General features: G+C 32.1%; 5 protein-coding genes across 7 annotated transcripts in view; 3 read left to right on the forward strand and 2 right to left on the reverse strand.

Moving 5' to 3' along the window:
• The first annotated feature begins 243 nt into the window (after window positions 1–243).
• On the forward strand, window positions 244–3,347 carry LOC113400421 (carboxypeptidase B-like). Of its 2 annotated transcripts, none has more exons than XM_026639978.2 (8): window positions 244–448; window positions 526–612; window positions 724–857; window positions 1,061–1,221; window positions 1,898–2,023; window positions 2,473–2,578; window positions 2,661–2,807; window positions 2,976–3,347. In XM_026639978.2, the coding sequence occupies exons 1-8, from the start codon at window positions 292–294 to the stop codon at window positions 3,222–3,224; spliced, it is 1,167 nt and encodes a 388-aa protein (XP_026495763.2). In that variant the 5' UTR covers window positions 244–291; the 3' UTR covers window positions 3,225–3,347. The 2 variants fall into 2 exon arrangements, with proteins under 2 accessions (XP_026495763.2, XP_064073561.1); XM_064217491.1 differs by having other exon boundaries at window positions 2,661–2,820; window positions 2,976–3,096.
• A 107-nt stretch (window positions 3,348–3,454) lies between these two features.
• LOC113400381 (carboxypeptidase B-like) lies at window positions 3,455–5,538 on the reverse strand. The gene is made up of 8 exons (XM_026639937.2): window positions 5,375–5,538; window positions 5,066–5,245; window positions 4,709–4,842; window positions 4,477–4,637; window positions 4,234–4,359; window positions 4,047–4,152; window positions 3,816–3,962; window positions 3,455–3,739 (listed from the first exon to the last, which is right to left on the reverse strand). The coding sequence occupies exons 2-8, from the start codon at window positions 5,211–5,213 to the stop codon at window positions 3,461–3,463; spliced, it is 1,101 nt and encodes a 366-aa protein (XP_026495722.1). The 5' UTR covers window positions 5,214–5,245; window positions 5,375–5,538; the 3' UTR covers window positions 3,455–3,460.
• A 947-nt stretch (window positions 5,539–6,485) lies between these two features.
• On the forward strand, window positions 6,486–12,410 carry LOC135193752 (carboxypeptidase B-like). The gene is made up of 8 exons (XM_064217568.1): window positions 6,486–6,547; window positions 7,607–7,917; window positions 8,010–8,164; window positions 8,285–8,445; window positions 8,807–8,932; window positions 10,220–10,316; window positions 11,472–11,618; window positions 12,080–12,410. Exons 1-8 carry the CDS (start codon window positions 6,486–6,488, stop codon window positions 12,341–12,343), a joined length of 1,323 nt encoding a protein of 440 aa, XP_064073638.1. The 3' UTR covers window positions 12,344–12,410.
• Window positions 12,411–15,056: 2,646 nt separating this feature from the next.
• On the forward strand, window positions 15,057–21,134 carry LOC113400423 (carboxypeptidase B-like). Its single transcript, XM_064217474.1, has 8 exons — window positions 15,057–15,258; window positions 15,698–15,883; window positions 17,176–17,309; window positions 17,587–17,747; window positions 19,159–19,281; window positions 19,989–20,094; window positions 20,202–20,348; window positions 20,791–21,134. The coding sequence occupies exons 2-8, from the start codon at window positions 15,730–15,732 to the stop codon at window positions 21,064–21,066; spliced, it is 1,101 nt and encodes a 366-aa protein (XP_064073544.1). The 5' UTR covers window positions 15,057–15,258; window positions 15,698–15,729; the 3' UTR covers window positions 21,067–21,134.
• Window positions 21,135–21,516: 382 nt separating this feature from the next.
• Runxb (Runt related B) overlaps window positions 21,517–25,500 on the reverse strand; it is a 33,444-nt gene continuing 29,460 nt past the window's right edge. For both annotated transcript variants that reach the window (XM_026639924.2, XM_064217484.1), the window contains exons 5-6: window positions 22,427–22,588; window positions 21,517–22,265 (exon numbers count right to left, since the gene is read on the reverse strand). In XM_026639924.2, coding sequence (XP_026495709.1) covers window positions 21,769–22,265; window positions 22,427–22,588 — 659 coding nt within the window. In that variant the 3' untranslated portion in view covers window positions 21,517–21,768. The remainder of the gene's footprint in view (window positions 22,266–22,426; window positions 22,589–25,500) is intronic.

Below are 25,500 nucleotides of genomic sequence, written 5' to 3' on the forward strand. Positions count from 1 at the left end.
TAAAACCTATTTTTGCAAAAAACTTTTGAATAATTATATTTTTTGCCTTTATCTGTCCTTTAAATCATATTCAATCATTTCATCGCCTCTTCTTGTTTCCTGTATATAGGTAACTGGAGACTATTTTGTGTGCTAAATTTTAGTGTTTGTTTATTAATTAATAACTATTCCATCTTTTACATTTGTATAATAATAACAAATATGTATTGATACAATTAAAAATCTTCGTTTTAAATACAAACATAAATCATCTGTATTTGTTTTCCGTTTATCAATCAATTTATTGTCAAAATGAATTATTCTGAACAATGTATTAGTTCCGTCCGTCATAACAATCTCTTTAGCAGAGATGACTCTTCAGAAGAAACTGGAAAAGTAGCTCAAAAAACCGAAAGTTGTACACAAACAAGGATGTTTCGAAAGAGAAGGGGTACATTAGTAAGCCCAAGTTAGTTACATACCTAATCTTCTATAATTATGACGTCTTTACTATTTAACTATTTTTTATTAAATATCGTTTTGTAGAAAATCACATACCAAGCGGAATGATTCAAAAATATACAAGCAAAAATAAAAAATTAGCTCCATCCGAACGACCAAGAAGAAGAAGAAGTAAGGAATATATTTCTATTAATTTAAAAAATAATATTTTTATCTAAAATTAAAAAATATATATATAATAAGCTTGTTTATTAATTTATTGATATAAATCCTAACTTTCAGTACTGTTAATGGATTGGAATAGATTCCATAAACTCGATGTTATATATTCGTTTATGGATGAATTGGAAAAGGATTTTCCAGCTATCTGTACCGTTTATGTTATCGGTAAATCTGTAGAAGGTAGAGATATCAAGGTACTAAAAGCAATATATTTATATGTATCAGTATAATTAAAAATATATTGTTATTGTTTCTAATACATTTTGCACTTGGATTTTCTCGTAGCTTTCTTGAAACAGACACTGATATTATGAATAATGAATAAAATTATGATAACTTGATATTTTTTACTATGATACTTTTTACTGATGATAATTCCAATTCTTCTCTATGGTAGATGCTAAAGATATCGAACAGCAACGCAAGCAATGTTGCAGTGTGGTTAGACGGATCCATACATTCACGAGAGTGGATTACAACAGCTGTTGTGACCTATCTTGCCGATATTATTGTCAGAAACTTTCAGAACACTTCCTCTTCTATTACTAATAAAGATTGGTAACGTATTTTTTTTACTTAAAAGGATTGTTAACTTCTTTTTCCTATACAGGTCTTTCTACATTAAGTACGAAACTATTCGTCGCAATAATTGAATGTATTTAGTACTTTATATGTTTAAGGTTTAAACAACCAATAAAGATATACGGTAAATGTATCAGTCTGAATATATCCCACTGCTGGGCTAAGATTTTAGGTTTATTCTAACATGCTACTCCAAATTACAGTGCGTGTTAATTGGGTACACATATGGTAGATTTTCATCCGAAAGTACGTAGGTTTCTTCGCGTAATTTTTTAAATTCCTTATTCCAATTTTATTTGGGGTCGGCGCAGCATGCATCTTCTTCCACACTTCTGACATCATCTCACAAGTAACATTATTTCTAGCCATAATCATGATATTGAATTCAATTAAGATAATTTTAAAATATACGAAAACAGTAAGAGATCTGTCTAAAGACCAATTGAGCGAAATCCTGAAACAAATTTAACTTTGACAAAAATGCTAAAGTTTTTTTAGATTTGGAAACTTTCATATTAGATATCAGCACACTAGAGTTCATTCACTTGTGAAATATTAACCGAACAAACAAAATGTAAGACAGTATCATAAAAGTGAATATGTACTGAAGGACTATTTTTATTAAGTAACTTATTTAATCAATTTCACGCAGGTATATAGTTCCAGTGTTGAACCCAGACGGCTACGTGTACACACACACACGAGACCGTATGTGGAGAAAGAATCGAGCGCGACACGATAGCGAGTTTGTTGGAGTTGATCTCAACAGAAATTTTAGGTTCCTGTTTAAATTTATATTCCAGTTTATTTTAAGAAAACATACGAATGGATAACCTATAATGCTATATAATTAGTGATCACGTTTGTCCGTAGACGCTGGTGTTTAAAAAGTATATACCACTTACTACGTTTCTATTCCTTGTGCCTGTAATTGTTCTTGAGCGTTCAGTATTTGGACTGAAATACAGCAATTTACAGCAATTACTGTTTCGATGTTATACTTTAACCATTGTGATAACTAACAAGTTTTAATTTTCTAAACTAAAATTCCTGAAAGGTTCAAGATCGAACCTGCGATTCACACAGCTTGATTGGTTGGTATTCCGTTCAGTGATTGAGGCTTACATAATAAGTATACATGTACATATGGGCATAAGTTCTGGGAACTGAGTCCGAGTGATTACTAAAAACCAAAATTATTTATTACTATTCAATATTTTTGTGCAGTTTTGGCTGGGGAAACAATGGGGAAGAAGGTTCCTCTGAAATGCCAAATAATGTGTTTTATAGAGGACCTGAGCCTTTCTCGGAACCCGAAACAGCAGCTGTCAGGGTAAATATATATATTTCATAAATTATTTAATAAAAATACAGTTTACATTATAAGAAGGTTTTACATTTAATAACATTTTTAGGATACCATATTGAGTTCGTCAACACCTTTCAAAGTGTTCCTATCGTTTCATAGCTACTATGAGCTGATCATATTCCCGTGGGGCTACAAAACCGAGCCCTGTGCAGACTACCTACGTTTACTAGAAGGTGGCGCGATTATGGCAAGGGTAACATGTCCACGTAAGAACCTAGTAGAGTAGCTTTACCAAACATGATCTAAATGTCCTACCTTAGTATGGCGGGTAAATTAAAAAATACAAGCAAATATTTAATTTTCCAAATAATTAGTAAAATGTTTAACAAACTTAATACAATTAATATATTATTTCATCCAGGCAATATTTGAATACAGTGGAATCATATACAAAGTGGGCAGTACAAAAGATTTAACATACTACGCCTGTGGTACCAGCATAGATTGGAGTTACGCCATCGCGAAAATTCCATACACCTACATGATTGAATTAAGAAGTAAGAAATACAAGTTCAGGTTACCGAAAGACCAAATCCTGGACACGTGTAATGAAAACTGGAAGGCAGTGCAGGCTTTAATGAAATTTGTCGATCAACAGTCACGCATTTAAAAAGTAGAAATTTATAATTGCTTTTAGTTATGACATAAATTTGTACAATTCATCAAAAACAAGAAAATAAGTAAATTCGTTTCATGACAATCGATTCGCATCATGAATCGCAATTATAATTAAATATTTAATTTATGGAATATTTACTTGTATAATAAGCGATCGGGGAATATATATTTTTAAATACTTTACAATGTATATAATGTATGTTAAATTAGTAAATAATAAAATACATGTTAACAATTTTTATTATAAAACAAGCTACAATTTAAACATTTCTTTTTATCAACAAATTCAGCCAACGCTTTTACGCCCTGTATAATCTCTTTACAGCAATCTAAAATTTCCTCTTTAGGTAATAGAAACTTGTGTTGTCTGCTCCTTAGTTCTATTAAATAAGAAAATGGAATACGCGCACTTCCATAGCTCCAGTCAATGCTTGTTCCGGTTGCAAAATACATTAAATCCTTAAAGTTCCCAACTTTATACATGCGACCATTAACATTATAAATTGCCTGAAAATAAAAACTTATTTATAAAATTAAAAAAATATAAACTATCTAGAAATATGTTATTTTTTCTAATATTTACTTTAGACATCGTTGTACCTCCTTCCAGGAGATTAACATAGTCGGCACAAGGGTCAGCCGTAAAACACCATGGAAAACTTATGACCTCACTATACGCGTGGAATGTTAGGAATATCTTAAAGCGAGTACTTGAGTATAAAATAAAATCCTGTAACCAAAAACAGTAACAACAACTAAATGAAACTAAGAATTAAAAATGTAGATAGCTATAGATAAACTATGTATAAACCACCTTGATTGCAGCAGTTTCGGGTTCCGAAAATGGTTCTGAGCCTCTAAAGTTAAGATGACTTGGGTCTTCAGAAGAACTATCTACCCCACCTCGTCCCCAATAATATCTGAATGAAAAAGCAGAAAACTGTGTCAGTAATAATACCAAAAATATGTACAAATTGCTTACGCAAATATTTCGCATATACCCAAAATTTCTATTGAGATCAACACCAAAAATTGAGTTTCCAACACGAGCTCTGTTCTTTCGCCACATGCGTTCATTAGTGTGAGAATAATGATAGCCATCAGGATTCACAACAGGAAGAAAATACCTAAACATAAAAATATATGTTTAAAATTGTTTTGCTAGTACTAGAAGAGTACTAGAAGCTCGCACTACCAAATGAAATAATTTAGGTCATAAAAAAATTTATGTTAGAATATACTACCAATCTTTATTAGTTATATTTTCAGGAAGATTGTCTAAGTTTCTTGCAAACTGATCAGCAATATAAGTTACAACAGATACAGTAATCCATTCACGTGAATGAATGCCACCATCTATCCATACACCGGAATTGCCGGCGTTACTGTTAGAAATTTTTAACATCTGTGAACAAGTAACAATTACTTCATTACGTAATAATGCACTGGGTTGAATATAGTAATTTTTTTACCAACCTTTATATCTCTTCCTTCCACTGACTGTCCTATAGAGGTCACGGAACACGATGAAGGATATTGAATTTCTAAATTGTCCATGAAATTGTAGATTACATTTAGGGGATAAAAATCCTTCCAATCCAGTGTGCGTTCTGGAAAATTAGTCAATAATAAAATATTGTGGTTTTTTGTTGTAAAAATACATAGAGCCTTATCCTGATCTGTTGAAAGATTTGGATGATGGTTTACATCTGATCACCAACACGTTAAATATAACGAGATATATATCATACATAACTATAATTTGCCATTTAAGATTTAAAAATTCTAATGTATGAAATAGCATCGAACAATAGGTAATGTAAATCTATTTACTTGGTGACTTTGGTCTTGGGCTAAGGTAACCGGTGGTGGGACTTTTATTACGCGATCCGTCGGTGCCCGTGACCTCAAATTCTATATCTCTGTCACGAAGTAATTTTTCAACTTGCATCTTTCGATTTGCATCTACCATTACGTCCATAGCAATCGTCCCTTCCTTGCAGATGTTGATAGCTTAAATAAGAATATTAATTAACGAATTTGAAAAACTGCACTCATGCATTCTAAAAGATGCGAAATATTCTAGCATTTTCACATCTTCAAAATAGATTTGTCATTTCAATTATCGTGAAGAAAACTTACCACCCTTGTTATCTAAATTTTTCAAAAATAATTTTTGTCCTTCTTTTACGCATTTTACGTCCCATATTTGATATCGACTGCCCTTTCGTGCCACTTTTGCCAAATTATAAACAGTAATTTTAAATTTTTTTTAGGTTTCTAAAATAGTCACTAGAATTTTGACATAATTGACAGAAAACAAATCGTAAGAAATTATTTTATTTTTGTACTATTAAACCATAGCCTAATAGAGTTGGATCTATATTTTTAATAATCCGATTATATTTTTTGAAATACCAATGATTACTATATATTTCAGTTAAAACTATTACAGAATTAGGTATTTGTAATTCAAGCTAAGATTAGATAACTATGTGAGCCAATTCATATTGATTCTGTTGATACATATAATTAAAAGTTAATCAAAATAAATTCACAATTTTCATTATGTTTTCCTTAAATGTTTCATTAAAATACCTAATTTGCCTAACAGCTCTGTTTTTATAATTTGCACAAGCTCATACAGAGTTTGCCATCGAAAACTCTTCAGTCGCAAAAATGTGAGCAAACAATAGCCATGTAATCAAGAAGGCTCAAAGAGCTAAGGCGCTAAGAGCCGCGCCACTCGCTCGATAATTAGATGTAATCAGATATTTTCAGTAAACGCCTCTCCGTCCCTCGCCTATGCACTCCCTTTTAATGAAAATACCTTACCATAGGTAACTTTTCCTTTTCTCACTTTCTATTCACTCAATCTTAGTTAAGTAATTTTAAATTTCTAATATATCTTATTTATTGTAAACGATAATCATACCTTTTTTTTAATATAAAAAATAATTAAATCCTACTTATCATACGATTACTATTATACTTTAATCCCTAAAGATTTGTCATTGAACAATGGATTTTCACCTTGATAGTGTAGAAACCGACAGTACAGCTACTTTCCAATTTCAAATTATATAATTTAGCGAGCTATACATTTCTCGGAAATAAAAACTCCGAAACAAAATGTGTGGAAAACAATACTAACTGACATAGTCCGTAGAGTAAACGAACCTAAGATAGTTCTCGTGTGGAGGCGGTTCCAGAGCTTAGGCGAACGTAGTGTGAGACGACCTCCCCCTAGACAATGAAACGATTGACAAAGAGTTCTGGCAACGATGGTATCCTGATAAAATCTCACACCTTGCAGTGAGTTTCAAAATGATGTTCATGATAATAAACTTTCTCTTTGCGATATTGTCATAAGCAAATAGCATAATATATTAATAATTCTGAAATAAAAACAGGTATATAAAACCAATTAATTGTTGTAAAATGCAAAGTTGTGTAAGTCTTCATTTGGTCCTACTCGACCAAATAATTACGAGACTTAGAAAAATATAAATATCGATATCTGTAAAATGTAGGTATAGCAAAATGTGCTCCTTTTCATCCTTCAAAATCTGGTTACAAATTTGTATTCCAAAATGAGTAGATATTATATAATCTTGTACTTTAAGTAAATATTCATTGTGATATAAAATACATTAGTAGGGGTAGGTCTCATGGTAACCCGCTAACCAGACGGCGGTCCCCAAACGCCCCCACCCAAATGTCGCCTCGACTTCGTCTTACACGCGTTTATCTTTTTAATTGCGCCTCCAGCCTCCCTCTAGCTTGTTACTCGCTTGTTAGATTTATCGGGATCCCTTTATAGTTATTTTATTTTAGTTCTAAATTTCACTGTTAAAAAAATAATCGGACACTTACTTTTGTAAAAGTAGTATACTTCTTACATTTTATATGGTTACATAATTTTTTGACTTCATTTATTATTGTTTAATATTACATAAAAGTCTATTAAAAACCATTAATATTGCATGTTTGGATACATATAATTCATTTTAAATTGTAACTAAGATTATAATTAAAAAACTTTAATTTTATTTATGGCCTGCTCAATGCTACGTGACGTTGCCAGAATTAATTGCAGTTAAATGTGCAGATGATGTCATTAAACTGAGAAATTGAATTACATTGTGTCACAATTCACAAAATCGTCAAAATAGCACAATTGCTATCAGCATGATTACGTAACAGACACCTAAAATACTTTAATAGTTAATCATGCAATAGTTTAAATAAATTTGGGGTTAAAATGCAAACAACCGGCTATAAATATATAAACACCAAAATTGAAGGCAGTTCTCAGTTGTAAAACCTATACTTGACTTAAATAATGAGTAGTGTAAACAATTTTTACAACAGAGGCTACGCACATCCCATTATTGATATGAGTTATTTGGATCCTTATATTTTTAATGATGATGTGAAAGATAATGAAACTAACGTACAACTTTTTGATAATGAAACTAATGTTCATTTTTTTAATGATGAAGAAACGCAAGTATGTCATGAGAGATACGTTCGTGAAAAGAAATCTGAAAATGACACAGAATGTCCGAAAGAAGAACTAAAATCCGAATCATGTTTTAAGGAAACACTACAAAGAGAATCAGTATTAAAGTCAACAATAACACCCGAATGCGATCACAATAAAGGATATGACACAGCTGAAAGTACGAAGTTGAATGAACTTACAAAACGAGTTTGAATTGAATAGTTTCAAGTTTATAAATATTATAGTATTGTATATTTTTATCTATTTTAGAGAAAAGTATAAACAAAACACATAAACAAATAAATTGGACTGAATATCATCGGTTGAGTGTAATACATTCGTTCTTAGATGATCTGGAGTATGATTTTCCATCGATATGTACTGTAGGAGTTATTGGAAATTCTATAGAGGGCAGAAAATTGAAGGTAAAGTATTTTAAAGAGAGCATAGCTTAATAGTTACATCATGACCGAATTCAAATTTGTGTTATCATTTTAAGAAATTAAATTTCGTAAGGTAAATTATAACATTTTTTTTTCTTTAAGATTCTCAAGGTCTCGAACAGTAATGCAAGTAATTCGGCAGTGTGGATGGATGCAGGAATCCATGCACGGGAATGGATCGCACCCGCTGTCGCTACGTACATTTCTGATCATATCGTACGAAATTTCGCAACATTGCCAACTAGTATGACAAATAAAGACTGGTAAATATTGTAACGTTTATCAATATACTTATATTATATCAAAATTATTTTGTATTACTTCGCTACAAGATATTTTGATATTTGTAAGCAAACTATACACGTTTCTTTTCAGTAAAAGTATCAAGATTTGTTGGAATAAATTCCAAACAATATGGTTATAGTATGAATGAAATTAGTAAAACATGTTTAATCTAATACAAAAAATCCTTAATATAAGAACTACATTCTGTTTTAACAAGTCGTTTTGTAAAATATTATCATTTAAATAAAACCAAAACTTTAAAACAATAATAATTATTCCGACAGACGGAGCTTATATAATAATAGTCTGCCGCTATAATTACAATATTTCAATTCATAGGTATTTTCATCCAGTTGTTAATCCCGACGGCTATGAATACTCGCACACCGTCGATCGTATGTGGCGAAAAAATAGAGCCTGGTTTGGTGGACAATGTGTCGGAGTTGATCTTAATAGAAATTTTAGGTATTTATATAATATAATTGTGCAATTAAAAGATCAAGTCATAAAAAAAGATGTATATTTTGAGATTTATATACCATGCCATGTGAATTGAACCATTAACTATTTTATCTAGAAGGTATTTGTATTATTCACTCTGATGTAACTCATTGTTGGATTTTGCCGCAGTACGTTTCTTTTTTTGTATCTGTGGTTGTGTATTGCTGTTGGCCCTACTGGCCTTTACAGCGTCACCGAACGTTGGGGCGAGTGCTAAGACTCTGCCTTGAGGTGAACCCTTTTGGGCTCGAAAGTGACGTTCGTCCTGAGGGTGTCTCCTATGAGATCGCACCTCGGCTCAGAACGTAGTCGGTGGGGTGGTACGTTTCTGGATCCCGGTTATTTTTAATGAATTCGTTTTGTTTTTGCCCGCGTCTTCGCTCGCGTTTTAATACTTGGTTGTCAGTTGGTATTAGGCATAAAAAGTAGCCTCCTCAGGTGGGCTCCAAATGTCCTTCCTTGAACTTAATTTTGCTTCATACAAAATTTCATCAAATTCGGTTCCGTGGTATGGCTGTGATAGAGCAACAGACAGGCTTATCGCATTTACACAATACCGGATGCGATTAAAGTATTTATTTGATATAAGGATCAATTTCTTGATCCTTGATCAAATGGTGCATTAAAAAGAAATTATCAATTTTTATTTATCAACATTGTATGTTTGGTTCACTATTTTGGCAATAATGGCATACATATAAAACAACATGTCTTTATAAATTATAGCCTAGGTATGTGTCAATACTGCTGTAGAAGCTTATATTATTGTAAATTATCATTAAAATTCATTCAGTAGTTTTTGGGTGAAAGAGTAACAGGCCATCATGACATCCATACATACAAACCTTATAATATTAGTAAGAATTAATAGAAAATTATATTACATGAAAGAGTATAACTGTTTGATTAGATAGACAAACATGAAATAACGATTTAGTCTCTATTTCTCAAAAAAAAGGCTATTTTTGTAATACAAATATTTGGAATAAAATAAACCAAAGTTAAAAAATGTTAGCGAAAATATTATTACAACTAATAATACTTTATTACTTCAAACAGCTTGAATGGCCATCATTATATATTATTGGCTCGTATGCTAGCTTCGTCTGGTAAAAAATTAAGTATCTCAGTTGATTCATATGCAAGACCATTAAATAAATATGTTAACCGCGAGTTATATAAACGATACGACGAGGACAATAAAAATTGGAAGGAGAAAATAATCCAGCATAACATTTTTATTCCTTTTAGTTATGGATGGGGAGGCAAAGGATCCTCGGATAATCCAACCAATGCTTTCTATCGAGGCCAAGTACCATTTTCGGAACCTGAGTCGTGTGCTATGAGAGTAAGACTCATTTCTATAGTATCAAATTTTCTTAGTTTACAAATAACAGCTACGTGAAAATATTGGTTTGGTTCAAATGATTAAGGCAATTTTGTACTTATTATGGAATCGATTAGTGAATATTATGTAAATATCAGAACTTTAAATATATTTCATACATATATTAAGTTACAAGTAGTAATGCATTAGAGTGACCACAAATATAAATTATGTTTGTAACAGTGTTACACATTTGTGTCTAGATTATATTCAAAGTATGAAAGTAGTATTATAATTTAAAAATAAGTGGATAAAATATTTGTTTTTGCTATTGATCCATGAAAACAAAGTGATGCGTGTAATAAAGTCCAATATATTAATACAGGTAAATGTAAATCCATCGTCATTTAGCTGTAATGTGCCGTTGATACCGAAATCGTGTCATCGACGCTGGACGCAGAGATTAAACTGCAAACAGGTTTTAGTCGTAAATCAATTTCACTGCTACGGTTTTATAACGTTCTGTTGCATTTAATTAATTTACTAACTTACAACTCTACGGCATTATAATCTACGTTTTCAGATTAATTGAATTATAAAACTTACTCGATGTATAACAATTTCGAGAGCCTAATTTAAAAATAAAAATATTTGTATCGTTGTGTAATATATGACTACTAGGTATGATGTCATCAGGAAATGAATATACCAGATTATAGTTGTCATATTTAAAAACCTGAAATATATTTTGTGCATAAGTCGAGTTCGATAAGTCGAGTCGACCGATTTATTTTATGATAACAAGGCTGATAAGCGAAGAAAATACCTGATGTTAAGTGGTTTGGCTGATGAATATAGACATCGGAACTAAAGAAGAACTGCACTTATTGTACCACCAATAAATCTTAGATGCTACACTGGTTCACTGACCCTAAAGTTGGACCCATCAATGCCCAGAATTGTGTGCCGTGTTACGGAAGGACTGCTAAATAATCACATTGATAGATCTACAAAAGAACTAACTACTAGATAAATCAATTTAAGTTAATTTTTTTCAGTTTTAACTTTTCTTATTCTCAAGCTATAATATAGAATAACAAATACCTAAATTACATTTATTTACCCAATTACTGTTAATCGAATCTCGTTAACTAAGAACCTTTTTTTTATTTTTAGGATATATTATATAAATCCGGCATTCCTTTCCAAGTGTACATTACCCTCCATAGTTATGGACAAGTCATACTGTTCCCATTCGCGTACAGGGATGAACTCTGCCCCGACTATGTGCGGTTACTGGAAGGAGCCACTGTCATGTCTAAGGTTAAAACCTAATCTAGCCTTTGCTGTTTTTAGTAAGGTATTGCTTCTATTTCGCCGCGTCGCTCACCTGGCTAAAGCCCGGAGGGACCGGAGCTAAGTAAAAATATTAAAAGTTAAAACTTTGCTCCGGTCTTTAAACCCCTCAAAATGTTTACTCTCCTGACCTCGGAAAGCACGGAAATCTTGTGTATCCTGCGTCTGAACGCTTTCAATTCGCGTGTATTTTGCCATCCCATTGGATTATTAGTATGTAGATTCCCTTGTGCTTATAACCAAACTTCTACAATATAATATATCCTGCTTCTTTTGGTAAAGGTCAAGAAAAATCTCATCATAATTTAAAAAAAAAACAACAATATAATTGAATGTTCCACGAACGTCGTTCCCACATACAATCCCTTTAAAAAAGTTTGTGTATAATCACACTGATTTAAATTAATCTTTGTTGTATATTTGTTTAGGCTATATACGAAAGCAGTGGAAATACATATAAGGTAGGAATATCAAGGGATGTAATGTACGGAGCCTCTGGTACAAGCAATGACTGGAGTTACGGCAAAGCCGGTATCCCTTATTGCTATCTAATAGAGTTGACAAGCAAGAAACATAGATTCAGATTACCGAAAGAAGAAATAGAAGAGACTGGAAGAGCAATATTAAACTGTGTTAAAGCGCTAATGGACCATATTGATAACAAATCTAAAAATGATAATGACAATAATTAATATATCAATAAAAATTATTCAAGCTATATATTGCTTAAAAGTAAAAGTAACAAACACCATAGTCTCTCAAAGAACGACGTCAAAATATTTCAAGGCGTCCTTTACAAGATGATAAATCATCCCGAAACATATCAGACTGTCCCCTCTAGAAATAACGTAAGTTAAAACAGATCATTTAATAATCGTAATCGTAATATGATAAGTTACAGCGTATTTAATGGTATTACATAAATTATTATTTATTCTTATTTTAAAGCTGGCTATTCTTACGGGATAGTCTTAATTAAGTCTTTCGCGTAGTTGAATTCGATGGTATTACTACAATGGACTTTTTGTTTTAAGAGACCTTTTTAATGATTACCTGCTTAACTACCTACTACTATATTTACAAAAAATCCTTTTAGCTTTACAGATGAAGATCATATGTAAAATATATATTGATTGCCAATTGATTTCATTTAGAAGATAAAGATAGATACAAGATTTGTTCAACGATAAAAAACCTATGAAGGTGAAACAGATACAGTACAGCATAATGAAAAGAATATTTTCGAAAATATAATACTTACACAATAATAGGATCTACGTATGTTTCTTTTTAGTTTTTTCTTTCCATGAATTGTGCTGTACTTTAAGCGTATCAGTCTTTAGATATTCTATCGTAGTCGCGTCATTGAAGTATTTTCCTCGAAAGTTTTCAAGATGAGATCTGATTTTGATTTCTGATTTTTTATTTATATATTCGATTTTAATTTGATTATTTCAAAACCTAAAAAGCAGGTACATAATTATTGATAGTATTTAATCAATATGTATGATGTTTGTGTAATAGGTTTCTATGCCGTTTTTTTTCATTTCATTCAACAAAATGGTTAGTGGTTAAAGGAATATTACAAAAAAAAAACAGTCTTATTTATTCATGCATTTACTAGACGATACTATCCGTCCGCTTTTTACAATAAAGTGATTTTTAATAATGATCAGAAGTTACGTGAAGATGCTGAAACTTTTTTTGGTTGAAGAACAAAGTGATGAAATACTTTTTAATGCAGTAATTAATTTTCATACGTGTATGTTGCAAAACTTCCAAAAACTAAAATGGTCTTCGATATACAAAAGTTTCGTAACATTAGCTTCAAAGAATAAGAGCATACAAGCATTTTAAGCTAGCGACTGTTCAATGTACTTTCAAGTTTAATAATAAAATGATATGCTCTAATACCTCCTAAAGAACGGGGTTGGAAAATATGAAATTATAATTAGGTAAGTATATCAATGGTTAAATAAGTACTGTGTGAAAAACTGTTTTATTTTAATTTTATAAAACATAATTAATAATGTTTGAACAATATAAATAAGTATTTCCACTTCGAAATAGTTTCTGATTTTGAAGTATATAATAAGACAAAAAACGTCAAAATTCTGTCCTTCAGATGTTCCGAATATTGCTTGTTTTTTGATTTCATCGACGCGACTAATCGCTAAACATTAATACTTTGTATTGCTATTTTACAATTTTAAATAAGAGTAAGTTAACAGTATTGGTATAAGCACAACGAACATACGTAATTTATCCAAAGCATTTAATTGTGTAAAGCAAAAACGCTTTTGTACAAGTTAAAACACTACGGTGTTAATGGTAAAACTCTTGATCTCATTTTCATGCTTGAATCAAAGAATTCTTGATTTTTTTATGGCACTGGTTGGTGGACCCTTCTAACCGGAACACAACAATACAGAGTACTGTTATTTGGCGGTAGAATATCTGATGAGTGGGTGGTACCAACCCAGACGGGCTTTCACAAAGCCCTACCACCAAGTAGGGCACCTGTCTGTTAATAGAATAAAGTGTTCTGGATCTGAATTAAGAATGGGTTTTCTATCCTTATCCACATTGGCTCCTTTTTTATTTTTGGTATATATAAATGATCTTACTTTTATGTTAAAGGTTTTTCTGATATTGTATTATTTGATAATAATACGTTATTAAATTTTAAAGGAAACAAGCTAACTACGACGATGAAAACGGTGCTGATACTGTTCAATATCACTGATACAAAGCTAGTTTACAAAAAATAGTTCTAAATGCCAAAAAAACATAAAGCGTACTGTTTACCTTGCCTAATGTAAGAAAGCAAACTTTAAATAACAATTATCTAAATAGAATTGATATAACAGTATTTCTAGGAATCCTCAGTTATCATCCTTAACAGGGGGACTCAGCTCCGCAATATACGCATCAATTGGAAATGTTAGACAACTAATTGATGTTGATACTGCTCGATTAGTATATATGGTTACTTTAATAGTATGTCTTACGGTATTTTGGTTTAGGGTAACGCTACAAATATTGGAACTATTTTCATCCTGCAAAAAAGAGCTGTCCGGTCAATTTATAATTTTGCAATCCGAGACTCCCTGTGGTATCTTTCTTGTTGGAATCTACTTTCCGAACCAGTGGTAGTCGCTAAACATTTAATTTTACAACATGAAGAAACAAAAGTGCTTTTGTAAACACTTTTGATTCTTCACTTTTAATGGCAATATCATTGGGCACAGACAATAACTATCACTTGATCTATTTGCAAAATCAACTCCAGTATTCTTAACGAGAAAAAAAAAGATTTAAGAATTGAATAAAAACTTCTTAAATATAAACTCTTCACCATATTTAGGTTGTCATAAATGTCATGCATTATTTACCTCTTGTTAGTCAAAATTTCAAGTATATAAAAATTAAACTTAAATTTTAAAAATAAATTGTATACCGTTCGTTTTCAAAGGGTACATTTTTCAAAGGACATAAATAAAAGACACCAAGGTGGCAGCGATACGTCATAAATCCCAAGTTTGGGAACTAAGATTGGCGGATGAAGGACAAAGATATTTCGTTAAATCGTTGGATACTGTTGGTGGTATGTTGTTATTTTGAGTATTCAAAAAAAGTATACTGATTTTATAAAATTAAAATAATAATCTGTATATCTCCCACTGCTGGGATAAGACCTCCACTTCTTTTTTTTAAGTAGAATGATTGGAACTTACTCGGCGTCCTCCAATGCTGGTTTTTTTTTTCGCTAAATGCAAGGTTTCCTCACAATTTTTTCCTTCGCCTCCGTGAATGAGTTTGAATTCAGAATCATCGATTATAATTCACATCTTCTAACCACCAACATATTTATTTGGTATATCTTAGATTTTTGTTATTGATAAATACATTCTTGTTGACACAGTTTTTACTTACGATATTTGAATTATATGTCTAATGATAAATCAATTGAAAGATGCTGACAATTGAATTGACACAAAAATAGTTGAATTCAATTAGTTTTTAAGGTCTAGGTAATCTTACAGTTATTAACATTTGGAAAGAGGAGCGTAGTACAATGGACATCATGGTGGAAGGGGCGCAGTCCAGCCAGGTGGCTGGAATGTTGCATGAAAGAGAAATTCCGTATGCTGTAGCCATAGGAGATCTCCGAACCTTGATGGAAAAAGAACAGGATCCTATTAAAAAGACTAGACGCAATTCTGAAATAAGTTGGTAACTTAACTATTTACACATCACGTATTTTATATTTTCTGAGACGTATATAGGCATCATAACAATTACTTAACTGTTGTATCTAGTAAACGATCTCTCGAAGTGTTAATATTAGTAATATAAAAACATTAAGTTACATTTTGAATGGAATGGAATATATAACTTGGAACAGTTGGTCCTTGGTATGAAAGAATTAAGAAAACAAGAAGTTATTATGAATGATAAGGTTTTTTAAACAAACTAGTAGCTATTTATTTGAAAAAGTTGGAAGTTTAAGGATTTTTTTTAGACAAATCATTTGACTATAATAGTAAAAAGGAGAAGAACTGGTAATATTTTCATGTAATCGATTCAGACAAAATAATGCGAAAAGCGAACAAAAATATAAGATATGATAATTTGTTTATTGCTTTTTTTGCTATTTTAAATTAATTTTAATATATATGTGGGAGATAATAATTTTTAATCAAGTTCCGATCTTATAATACGGTTGTGCTATTGACTCAAAAGGACAAGTTGCTATAAAAAGGCTCGACATATGTCAACAGATCAGAAGTGGTTCAGTGTTGAACACGGCACAATCGGTGCTCTGAACTGTTTTTTTTTTTAGTGATTAACCCAGGTAAGCGTATCTTTGTACTTATTCTGTAATTAAACTCAATTATTCTATATATTATTCTTATCGTTTTAAATATACATTGTTTACTTATAAATTGGTTTTACTATTTATTTTGTCACCCGACTCCGACATATAATTTAATTAATAATCCGCCGCACACATAACCTGCGAGCGGGCGCACACATGACCAATTGCATTATGCTGGCGGATCCACATGGGCTGTGCGCCATCACTCAGGACGTACACTTAGTGTTTTTATTATAAGCAAAGTTTGCAAAGTAGACACATTAATTTGTAATGTTCGTTTATTTCAATATGTTATTTGAAATAGTTCTAAAACAATAAAAAATCAATCACAAGTAATTAATGAATCCACCAACTCGTATTGGAGCAGCGTGGTGAAATGACCTCCAAACCGTCTCCCAACTTCACCAAGAGGAGGGGATGCCTTATCCTAGCAGTGGGAACTATACTTATAATAATAATAAATAAATTATAAGAATAAACCTGTTTAAGTAACATTATTACAGAACGAAACCCAAATAAAAAATACCTAATCAATCTATCAATTAACGAAACACTATTAATTTGTTACTAGAATAAGTGATCATTAATATGGACTATTTTAGAATGAATTAATTTATTTTTAATTAAATATTGTGATCAAAGGTCGTGCTATGGATTGGAAAAGTTATCACCGTCTCGACGTTATTTACGCATTTATGGACGGACTGGCTTCATTGTATCCGTATCTGTGTTCAGTGAATGTTATTGGCAAGTCGGTCGAAGGAAGAGATTTACGGGTAACGTTGTTTACGTCAAATTATCTTATATTCGAATATATTATAGTTATATTATCTGTTATAGTTTTGCCAGCATTTTGGCTTTTATGTTTAAAAATTATAAATAACTTCTCACATATTTACCTAAAATTCCACATCAATCAGATCCGTAGGTTTTCGTGTAAGATCGTAAACCATATATTTAAGATACATTCTTATTGCATTACTGTTAGTCAATTAAACAAAAAACGACTACTTATGTTATTTTATTTATATAAAATTGGTGTTATTTGATTAGATGTTAAAAATATCCAACGGCGAAAGCGATAACACAGGAGTTTGGGTTGACGGATCTATCCATCCGCGCGAATGGATCAGTGCGGCGGTTGTGACGTACATCGCGGACCGGCTTGTCAGAACGTTCCACGAACAACCCGAGAGCGTCACTAATAAGGATTGGTGAGCTTACCCTTAATTGCATACGACTATACACTAATTCCGCACCGTATACTTGAATTTTCATTAAATTAACTTCAGCATCTCTATAATTATAATAGATTTTATATATTTTCAAAACACTAGATACTATCCCGACTTTACTTGGTGTACTTTTTAAATAATTAAGTATCTATATATTTATTAAGGATATATATCATCTTTTTCAATCTTAACAATTTATTCGCTAGTACTGTGTTAGTAAATCATACCGCAATCCACACTTTTTCTCATGCGATTAAACATCACATAATATATTATGTGATAGTACTTGGCTGAACTGCTAGGTGTAAGTAGTAATTTATATGTACAGGCTAAATTAAATGATTATAAAAAAGTAAGACGAATAAATTAACTAAGATTAAACATTATTTTTTCCGTTTCCAAAAAAAAAAAAAATTGTTTCTATCTTGTAGATAGATATTGTAGATATCTTGAAATAGGTATATTCTGTTTTTATTATATGCTTTTTCTAATTTTAAAATAGACCCTTTGGGGGTAGCCTTACGGAGCTCTCATAAAAGTGATATTTTTTATTTTCTCGAATTTATATTTTCTTAGCTCCACTTTAAGCTTGGTCTTCACAAAATAAGTACTACATAAATATACTACATAGCCTTTGTCCATACTATAACTATGATCTATTATAATATGAAAAACCGTATCAAATTGTTTAGTAGTTACTACGTTGATAAAAAACAGGTAGGTAGTCCTTATAATGTTAGCATGATATTTGAAAGGACTTAATCACGCTATAAGTCAATTGTATGTAAGTATGAAGTAATTTGTAAGACACTTTATTTAATTTCCTGAGATTCTGATCTGTAAACTTACCTTGTACTTTAGGAACCGAGGCTGTATATTATTTTAATCTTATTTAAGTACCGATTACTTTTTAATAAATCAAATCAATAATCATTCAAGTCAAGGCAACATAATTCAAAGTCAAATAAATTTATTTAATTATTTTAAAGCATTGTGTGTAGAGGAACGGTAAAGTTTATTTTATTGGTGTTGCTATTATATAAATATACTCCACTATATAGATCCAATAACGAGTAATGTTTAAAAATGTGGATCGTGAATGTGTGGCATCATGTGTTTAATTTGTGTTTATAATTCATCTCAAATAAATCATCACGCGCTGTAGGATAACATAAGGAAATATGTATGTTGTTGGTGTAGTTCTACCTCATGTATATTTACAAGTCCGCACTGAAGAAGATGATGGAGTAAGCTTCAAATACCTTACTTATGAATAGAGATAAAGTATTTGTCCAATTCGGCGACTTTTACAGTCAATTGAAATTAAAACATTTAACCTCATTTTAAATGAAAAAGTACTGACACCCGTATTATAATTTATTTTTTCCAGGTATTTGCTTCCAGTTTTAAATCCAGACGGCTATGAATACACACACACACACGACCGTATGTGGCGTAAGAACAGAGCGCGATATGGAGAATGTGTGGGTGTCGATCTTAATAGAAATTTTAGGTAAAGTCAAACTCGAAATGCTTATTAAGTGTAGGAGCAAAAAGCCTTTGATTATAAAGATAGCTTGTCAAAGATGAGGGAAGAGACCACTGAGTACACGCACTCTAATGAAGTAGTATGACTTTTGGCGAGAGTCAAGCGTAGCCGTCACGCACACCAAGAGAATAATATTGGCTCGTTTTTTTCAATTAACCAATTCCTTTGTAGTGCACCACACTATCTACATAATCATAACATAATCAGCCTGTAAATTTCCCACTGCTGGGCTAAGGCCTCCTCTCCCGTTGAGGAGAAGGTATGGAGCATATTTCACCACGCTGCTCCAATGCGGGTTGGTGGAATACACATGTGGCAGAATTTCGTTGAAATTAGACACATGCAGGTTTCCTCACGATGTTTTCCTTCACCGCCGAGCACGAGATGAATTATAAACACAAATTAAGCACATGAAAATTCAGTGGTGCCTGCTTGGGTTTGAACCCGAAATCATCGGTTAAGATGCACGCGTTCTAACCACTGGGCCATCTATCTACATACATAAATAATCGAATTATAAATACTTATCGATGGTCATAAAATTCTATTACTTGTTCTGAAAGAAAGACCTTGGACCTAAGAAAAACCGGCGAAAATATCTTTGCAAACTACAATTAAATACGTAAAATAAAGTAAATAATAATTATTATACAATTATTTTAATTTTATAGTTATGGTTGGGGCGAAAGAGGCGAAGAAGGTTCATCAGAAGATCCTGGTAATATTTTTTACAGAGGTCCCAAACCATTCTCAGAACCTGAAACCGCAGCTCTTAAAGTAAGAATAAAAAAACATAGTTTGTTATTGAATTAGCCTTATTAATATATATATTTATTTTACCAAAATCTTTTAAAATTATTATTACATCATTTTATTGTTTACAGCGAGTAATACTAGATTCGGAGACAAATTTTAAAGTATTTTTATCACTCCATAGTTACGGAGAAGTTATTATATTCCCTTGGGGATACACAGGCGATCCTTGTCCTGATTATGTAGAGTTGCTTGAAGGGGGAACAACTATGGCTAAGGTAATTTTTATTTCCATTTTAAATTTAAATAACCATTTAGAAAAAATTTTATAGATCTCGAGACCCTAAAATAATTTTCCTCTATAAATATCTTTGAAGCTGTCAATTTTCTTAAGTCTATTTTTAAGAGTTTTTTTTAACCGAATACCGAAACAGTATTTGGTATAATAATACTGCTTCTATCCTGTAAATGCTACCTCTCTTGGAAAAAATATATTTGGAACTTAAGCCATGACATTGCTCCTATGCACACCGTTTTCTGCAGGGTGTTTACCTTCACGAGCCGAACACGAGATGAACTATACACACAAATTAAGCACCTGCAACCTCAGTCTTAACCTCAGTGCTTATCTCTATTTGTGCCTGCGACCTTCGGTAAAAAGCCTACGCCATCTTGTTCTGTATAATAAAAAATATGTCATTTAGTCCGATAATTTTGCAGGCTATATTCAGTAGTGGTGGGCACACATACAAAGTAGGCAGTACTAAAGACCTCATGTACTATGCTGCTGGTACCAGCACTGACTGGAGCTATGCTGTAGCGAACATCCTTTACTCCTACATGATCGAACTTCGAGGAAAAACACACAGATTTCTCTTACCAAAAGAAGAAATAATGTCAACAGCCAATGAAGTCATGTGTGGTATTATTAGGTTAATGGATTTTGTTGATAGACGATGTCAAAGTACACAATCGTGTGCGTGTACAAAATCATAGTCATTAAAACAAAATAGATGAAGCAATTATGTAACTAAATCAAAAAGAAAACTATGGAGTAAAAAATCTATACGTATTATTTCATTCAATTTCCCCTTTCCACCGTTACTAATAATTTTAATACAAATATGGAGAATAATAATTTATTTGTTGGTTAATTTTTAATTAAATATTTTAATTTATATAAAATTAATGAAAACACTCAAACAGCAATAAAAATATGCAACGTATATTTTGTTCATTATGAACGTAAAGGCCATACATTTCGCTGCGGTTTCGAATAATATGGATGCAATCCAAAAATGTATCCTCACACCACGCCATCAAACGAGCTCCAATACGCTGGTTTATTGTTTCACATCATTGGTTGCCAAAAGTTTAATTTCGATAATATTTATTTAACATTTTCCATATGCTATAACAAATATGTTTAAAGATAAAATAAATCGATTAAAAATCTCCAATAACTTTATTTACAGACCTTGCATTATAATACAATCAACAATAATTAAAACATTACAATTTGAAATTCACATTCATTTATCTAACGTAAAAACATCTATCGACAATTATCACTATTTTATCGAATTCGTATCCATTTTTGTTCTACGTACCACTACTATGAAGTCCACCTGCACACCGGACGGTCAGTACACCAACACTATACAACACTTCCTGTAATTTGTTCAAGTTAAACTATTATTAATACGGACGCCACACGTCGACCGGTCTTCGCTCTGAAGTTATTAATGATTTGCTGCGAGTTCTAACACCTTGGTCCGTCCATTCTGGTGAGGCGGGTCTTTTTTTCGTCGAGCTGGATGCTGTGGAGCCAGCTTCTTCTTCTCTATCGGGGCTTGAATTTGAATCATCTTGTTGTGGTGGAGGTCTGAGCCACCAATCATAGCCTCCGTAGAGTTGGGAGTATAACCAAGCGGGTGGTGTTGGAAGGAGTGGCGAGTTAAGGAATAATTGCGCTGCTAAAGCGCTATGGAAGAGACTAGATGGTGCTGGAAGAGGCTGAAGTGGTTTCCTCGGCCTCGTAACTGAGGTAAAAGCTCCTGGACGATCATCAGGTGGCGGGCTGCTCGAAGCGGTAACCGATATATCATCATCGTCTTGCGGTGAACTTGGCCTTGAATTCACGGGACTAGTAGTGCTGTGAGGGTGCATCGTAGTTGGATTATCTGATGCTAAATCTGAGAAAGATTTTAATTTTTAAGACATTAATTACATAATCATTCCAAATTAAACATACTCGTATTTGTTTAAAAACTTTACTTTTACACGAAAAAAGAGATTAGGTTAAATTTGTAAGTTGTCTGCTGGTAATAAACATTCGCACACTAGTAAAACTGACCTGTTTCATGTGGCGGTGGTGGGACTGTGTGGTGTTGCGCGTGCGCTGGTGGTAGGACATGTGGTGTAAAATGGGCATGTGTAGGTAGTAACGGCGGCGGATAGTGACGAGCGAGCGCTCCCCACTCGCCACCGGGCAGACCAGCTAATTGATGAGCTATACCTGAAACAAAATACATAAACTGAATCTACGGTATTATATTGATAAATTAAAACGAAAAAATTACACTCGCATAAGAGCGTGGATGTAACTGTACAATTAGTGGACTATCCAAACAATATCACATGTAGGAAATTAAACGATGCCCGTGCTATTTCTTTCCAATATATTTTTTTAATATTGACAAAAAAATCCTGTGCTTTTTCGTCGTATTTCTCAGGTCTGAGCAATTTATTTTTCGAACGGTGATAGTCTTTTGTTTTTACTATCAATAAGATGTAATGCTTCTATATTGAATAATATGAATCTAAATATATGTGAATACAAGAAGCTACTAACGTTAACTTGAGTCATAACACTAATTTTATGACAGAACTTATTGTACAATTATCTATGTCTTATAAAGTTATTACGAGATGTTGAATATTACTACGTCATAGTAATGAAAGTATTCTGTGCTATTAATATCAAATATAAAAGTTTATATATCGCCAGTTCATCTCTGAAACTGGTATAAACATTTCAATCAACAGAACAATAAGAGCCGCGCTCTACTAACGCTTACTACTTAACGCACTCGTCAAAGTATTTAAATAATGAGCCGCCTCCCTCATCAGAGCGAGCAATCCTCGCCTTATCTCCGCCGCGGCACTCCTCAATTGTTGCCACCTTCATTGATATCGGGTTTCAAATGTTAGGAGTATAAGCGCATTAAATATAAGTCAGTGCCAAAGTCGAATTCGTTTAAATTTAACGTGATTTAAAAGTTAATTCACGATTTTTAATCATGTCTAGATACAAAAACGCACTTAGTTATGATAAGAAATTATTTGATATGCCCGAAATTATTTCTCCTGTGTACATAACAGTTATTCGGTAGAATAACCGCAACAAATTTTGAAAAGAATAATAATAATAATAATGTTAGTCCTGAACACATTGAACATATTTCAGAAAATTTGTAGATAAAATAATTATCATTAAGAAATCTTAGAGGTTAAAATAGATAACAAAGACGTAAAAGTATGTAAATGGTTATGTTTTTATGAATAAAATATAAACAGTATCATAATAAACACGTTAATGAAATAGGAAATGTGTTTCGGCGTCATAATTTCCAGTTGACATTTTTAAGCGCATAAATTAACAAAGTTCGCCGGCGCCGCGACCCCGTATATTCGGCTTAACCCTTTAGCACCCACCTTGGGTAATTCCCACCCCGAGCCAACCCAACCCTTTCAGCAATAGAATAAATTACAGACCATTTTATGTCGCTGATACCGTCGCAACGAAAATGTAAAATACATTATTTTGAATCCGACCGCTTAGCCTTTATAGGTGTAGTGCTTCATGAGTTGGGTGCAATTAGACAAAAGCCGCTTTTTAAGGATTATCCGTTTAATCATCCTTAGAAATAGCTTTTACGATAACGTTCGAGATATTGAATCTTCGTTGAGCGAGTTGGATCGAATTTTAAATCCTCATAATGGCTCGCATCGTTAGCCTAATTGGTATTTAAGATTTCGGAAAGACGGATACAATGTTCAACATCTCCGTGTAGACATTACTTACGTGTGTGATATAATATACGTCTTTAAAATGTTATCTATTTTTATTTAAATCTATAGAAACGGAAGTACAATATTATGAAAGTACGTTATAGTTATGAAAAAGAATAATAAGTTGAGTTATAAAATCGGCCGAAACCGAACTCACGACGTGCAGGACGATTGCAGTTACAATAACAACTGCTCTATTTATTTGCCGTCATACTTCCATACATTTCAAAAAGCGGTAACAGGATTTGCAAAATAAATTAATAATAATAAAAAATATTATTATTATTTCGGGACTAGCCCATATAGTGTTAGTGAGGAAATGTTTTCTTAAAAATAATAAAGACTAGAGTCCTATAAATTCGTTATTTTGTAATTAGTTTTTGACAGTAACACATAATATATATATTTAGTATTGTTATTATAGTTATAAGTAATCTAAATTAATTTACTTAATTTCTTAGTCCGATCTAAAAATAAAGTTAACTTCAATTATACCAAGAGAGCAACATAATATCGTCATAAGCTTCAAGTCAGACTGTAGACTGCCACGCAAACTTGGATAGTGACCCAACGCCTATAACGTAAGTATTGAAAATTTTAAACTACGCATTGAAATTCAATCTGTTGATCATAAATATATATGAAAAGCGTAGCTACGCTTAGTAATGCGTATTGAAAGACTTAAGCTACGCATTGTAATTCAATCTGTCAATCGTAGCTGACTTAGGAAGTGTAGCAACGTTATGCAATACATATTAAAGGCTTAGGCTAAGCAGTGTAATTGAATTTGTTGATTATAGCTCAATTTTATTGAAAATACTAATAATTTAAACTAAAATACGTAATTCAATAAATAGCAATAAAACTTCATCAAAAAGAAACAATTACGCATAACACAATCTAGTCCTAGCTCCTGAACAAGATAAATGTATTTCAGGAGCTAGGGTTACACTGTACCAAGTGTTTTTTTTTAAATAATTAATTATATTGACAATGTCAGTAGCTCGCTTAAAATATAAACGAGTGTCGAATATATACGCTAATTGAAATGCATCTTTGTACACAACATATTGATAGACATCACCTTGTGTTATAATACAAGGTTCTGTACACAGTAATTAGAATATCCATCGTCGTGTCCACATCGTAATGAGGGGGCGCGACGTTAGCAAACTAAACAGCATAAGGTCGTTCTTATTAACAACCGTAGGCAAAATATATTAAAGTAGGTACCGTGTTTACATGCGTACTTACATGGCTGAGTGAATTTTATAAACGTTCTTTAAATAAAATGTCTGACCTTGAAATAAGTAAATAGAAAAATATTCTTTCCTTTTTTTTTTTAATTTTATGTAA

The sequence above is a fragment of the Vanessa tameamea genome, chromosome 17 (genome assembly GCF_037043105.1).
Source record: "Vanessa tameamea isolate UH-Manoa-2023 chromosome 17, ilVanTame1 primary haplotype, whole genome shotgun sequence".
Taxonomy (NCBI): domain Eukaryota; kingdom Metazoa; phylum Arthropoda; class Insecta; order Lepidoptera; family Nymphalidae; genus Vanessa; species Vanessa tameamea.

What these genes read in the sequence shown, in the direction of transcription:
- LOC113400421 (XM_026639978.2), top strand. Translation starts at nt 292, where the DNA reads ATGAATTATTCTGAACAATGTATTAGTTCCGTCCGTCATAACAATCTC. An exon ending in GGGTACATTAGTAAGCCCAA is followed by an intron (nt 449 to 525) that starts GTTAGTTACATA and finishes ATCGTTTTGTAG; the next exon opens with AAAATCACATACCAAGCGGA. An exon ending in TCTATTACTAATAAAGATTG is followed by an intron (nt 1,222 to 1,897) that starts GTAACGTATTTT and finishes AATTTCACGCAG; the next exon opens with GTATATAGTTCCAGTGTTGA.
- LOC113400381 (XM_026639937.2), bottom strand. Translation starts at nt 5,213, where the DNA reads ATGGACGTAATGGTAGATGCAAATCGAAAGATGCAAGTTGAAAAATTA. An exon ending in TGGAAGGAAGAGATATAAAG is followed by an intron (nt 4,638 to 4,708) that starts GTTGGTAAAAAA and finishes ACTTGTTCACAG; the next exon opens with ATGTTAAAAATTTCTAACAG. An exon ending in AATATAACTAATAAAGATTG is followed by an intron (nt 4,360 to 4,476) that starts GTAGTATATTCT and finishes TTTTATGTTTAG; the next exon opens with GTATTTTCTTCCTGTTGTGA.
- LOC135193752 (XM_064217568.1), top strand. Translation starts at nt 6,486, where the DNA reads ATGAAACGATTGACAAAGAGTTCTGGCAACGATGGTATCCTGATAAAA. An exon ending in AGGATATGACACAGCTGAAA is followed by an intron (nt 7,918 to 8,009) that starts GTACGAAGTTGA and finishes TATCTATTTTAG; the next exon opens with AGAAAAGTATAAACAAAACA. An exon ending in AGTATGACAAATAAAGACTG is followed by an intron (nt 8,446 to 8,806) that starts GTAAATATTGTA and finishes TTCAATTCATAG; the next exon opens with GTATTTTCATCCAGTTGTTA.
- LOC113400423 (XM_064217474.1), top strand. Translation starts at nt 15,730, where the DNA reads ATGGACATCATGGTGGAAGGGGCGCAGTCCAGCCAGGTGGCTGGAATG. An exon ending in AGCGTCACTAATAAGGATTG is followed by an intron (nt 17,748 to 19,158) that starts GTGAGCTTACCC and finishes TATTTTTTCCAG; the next exon opens with GTATTTGCTTCCAGTTTTAA. An exon ending in GGGGAACAACTATGGCTAAG is followed by an intron (nt 20,349 to 20,790) that starts GTAATTTTTATT and finishes ATAATTTTGCAG; the next exon opens with GCTATATTCAGTAGTGGTGG.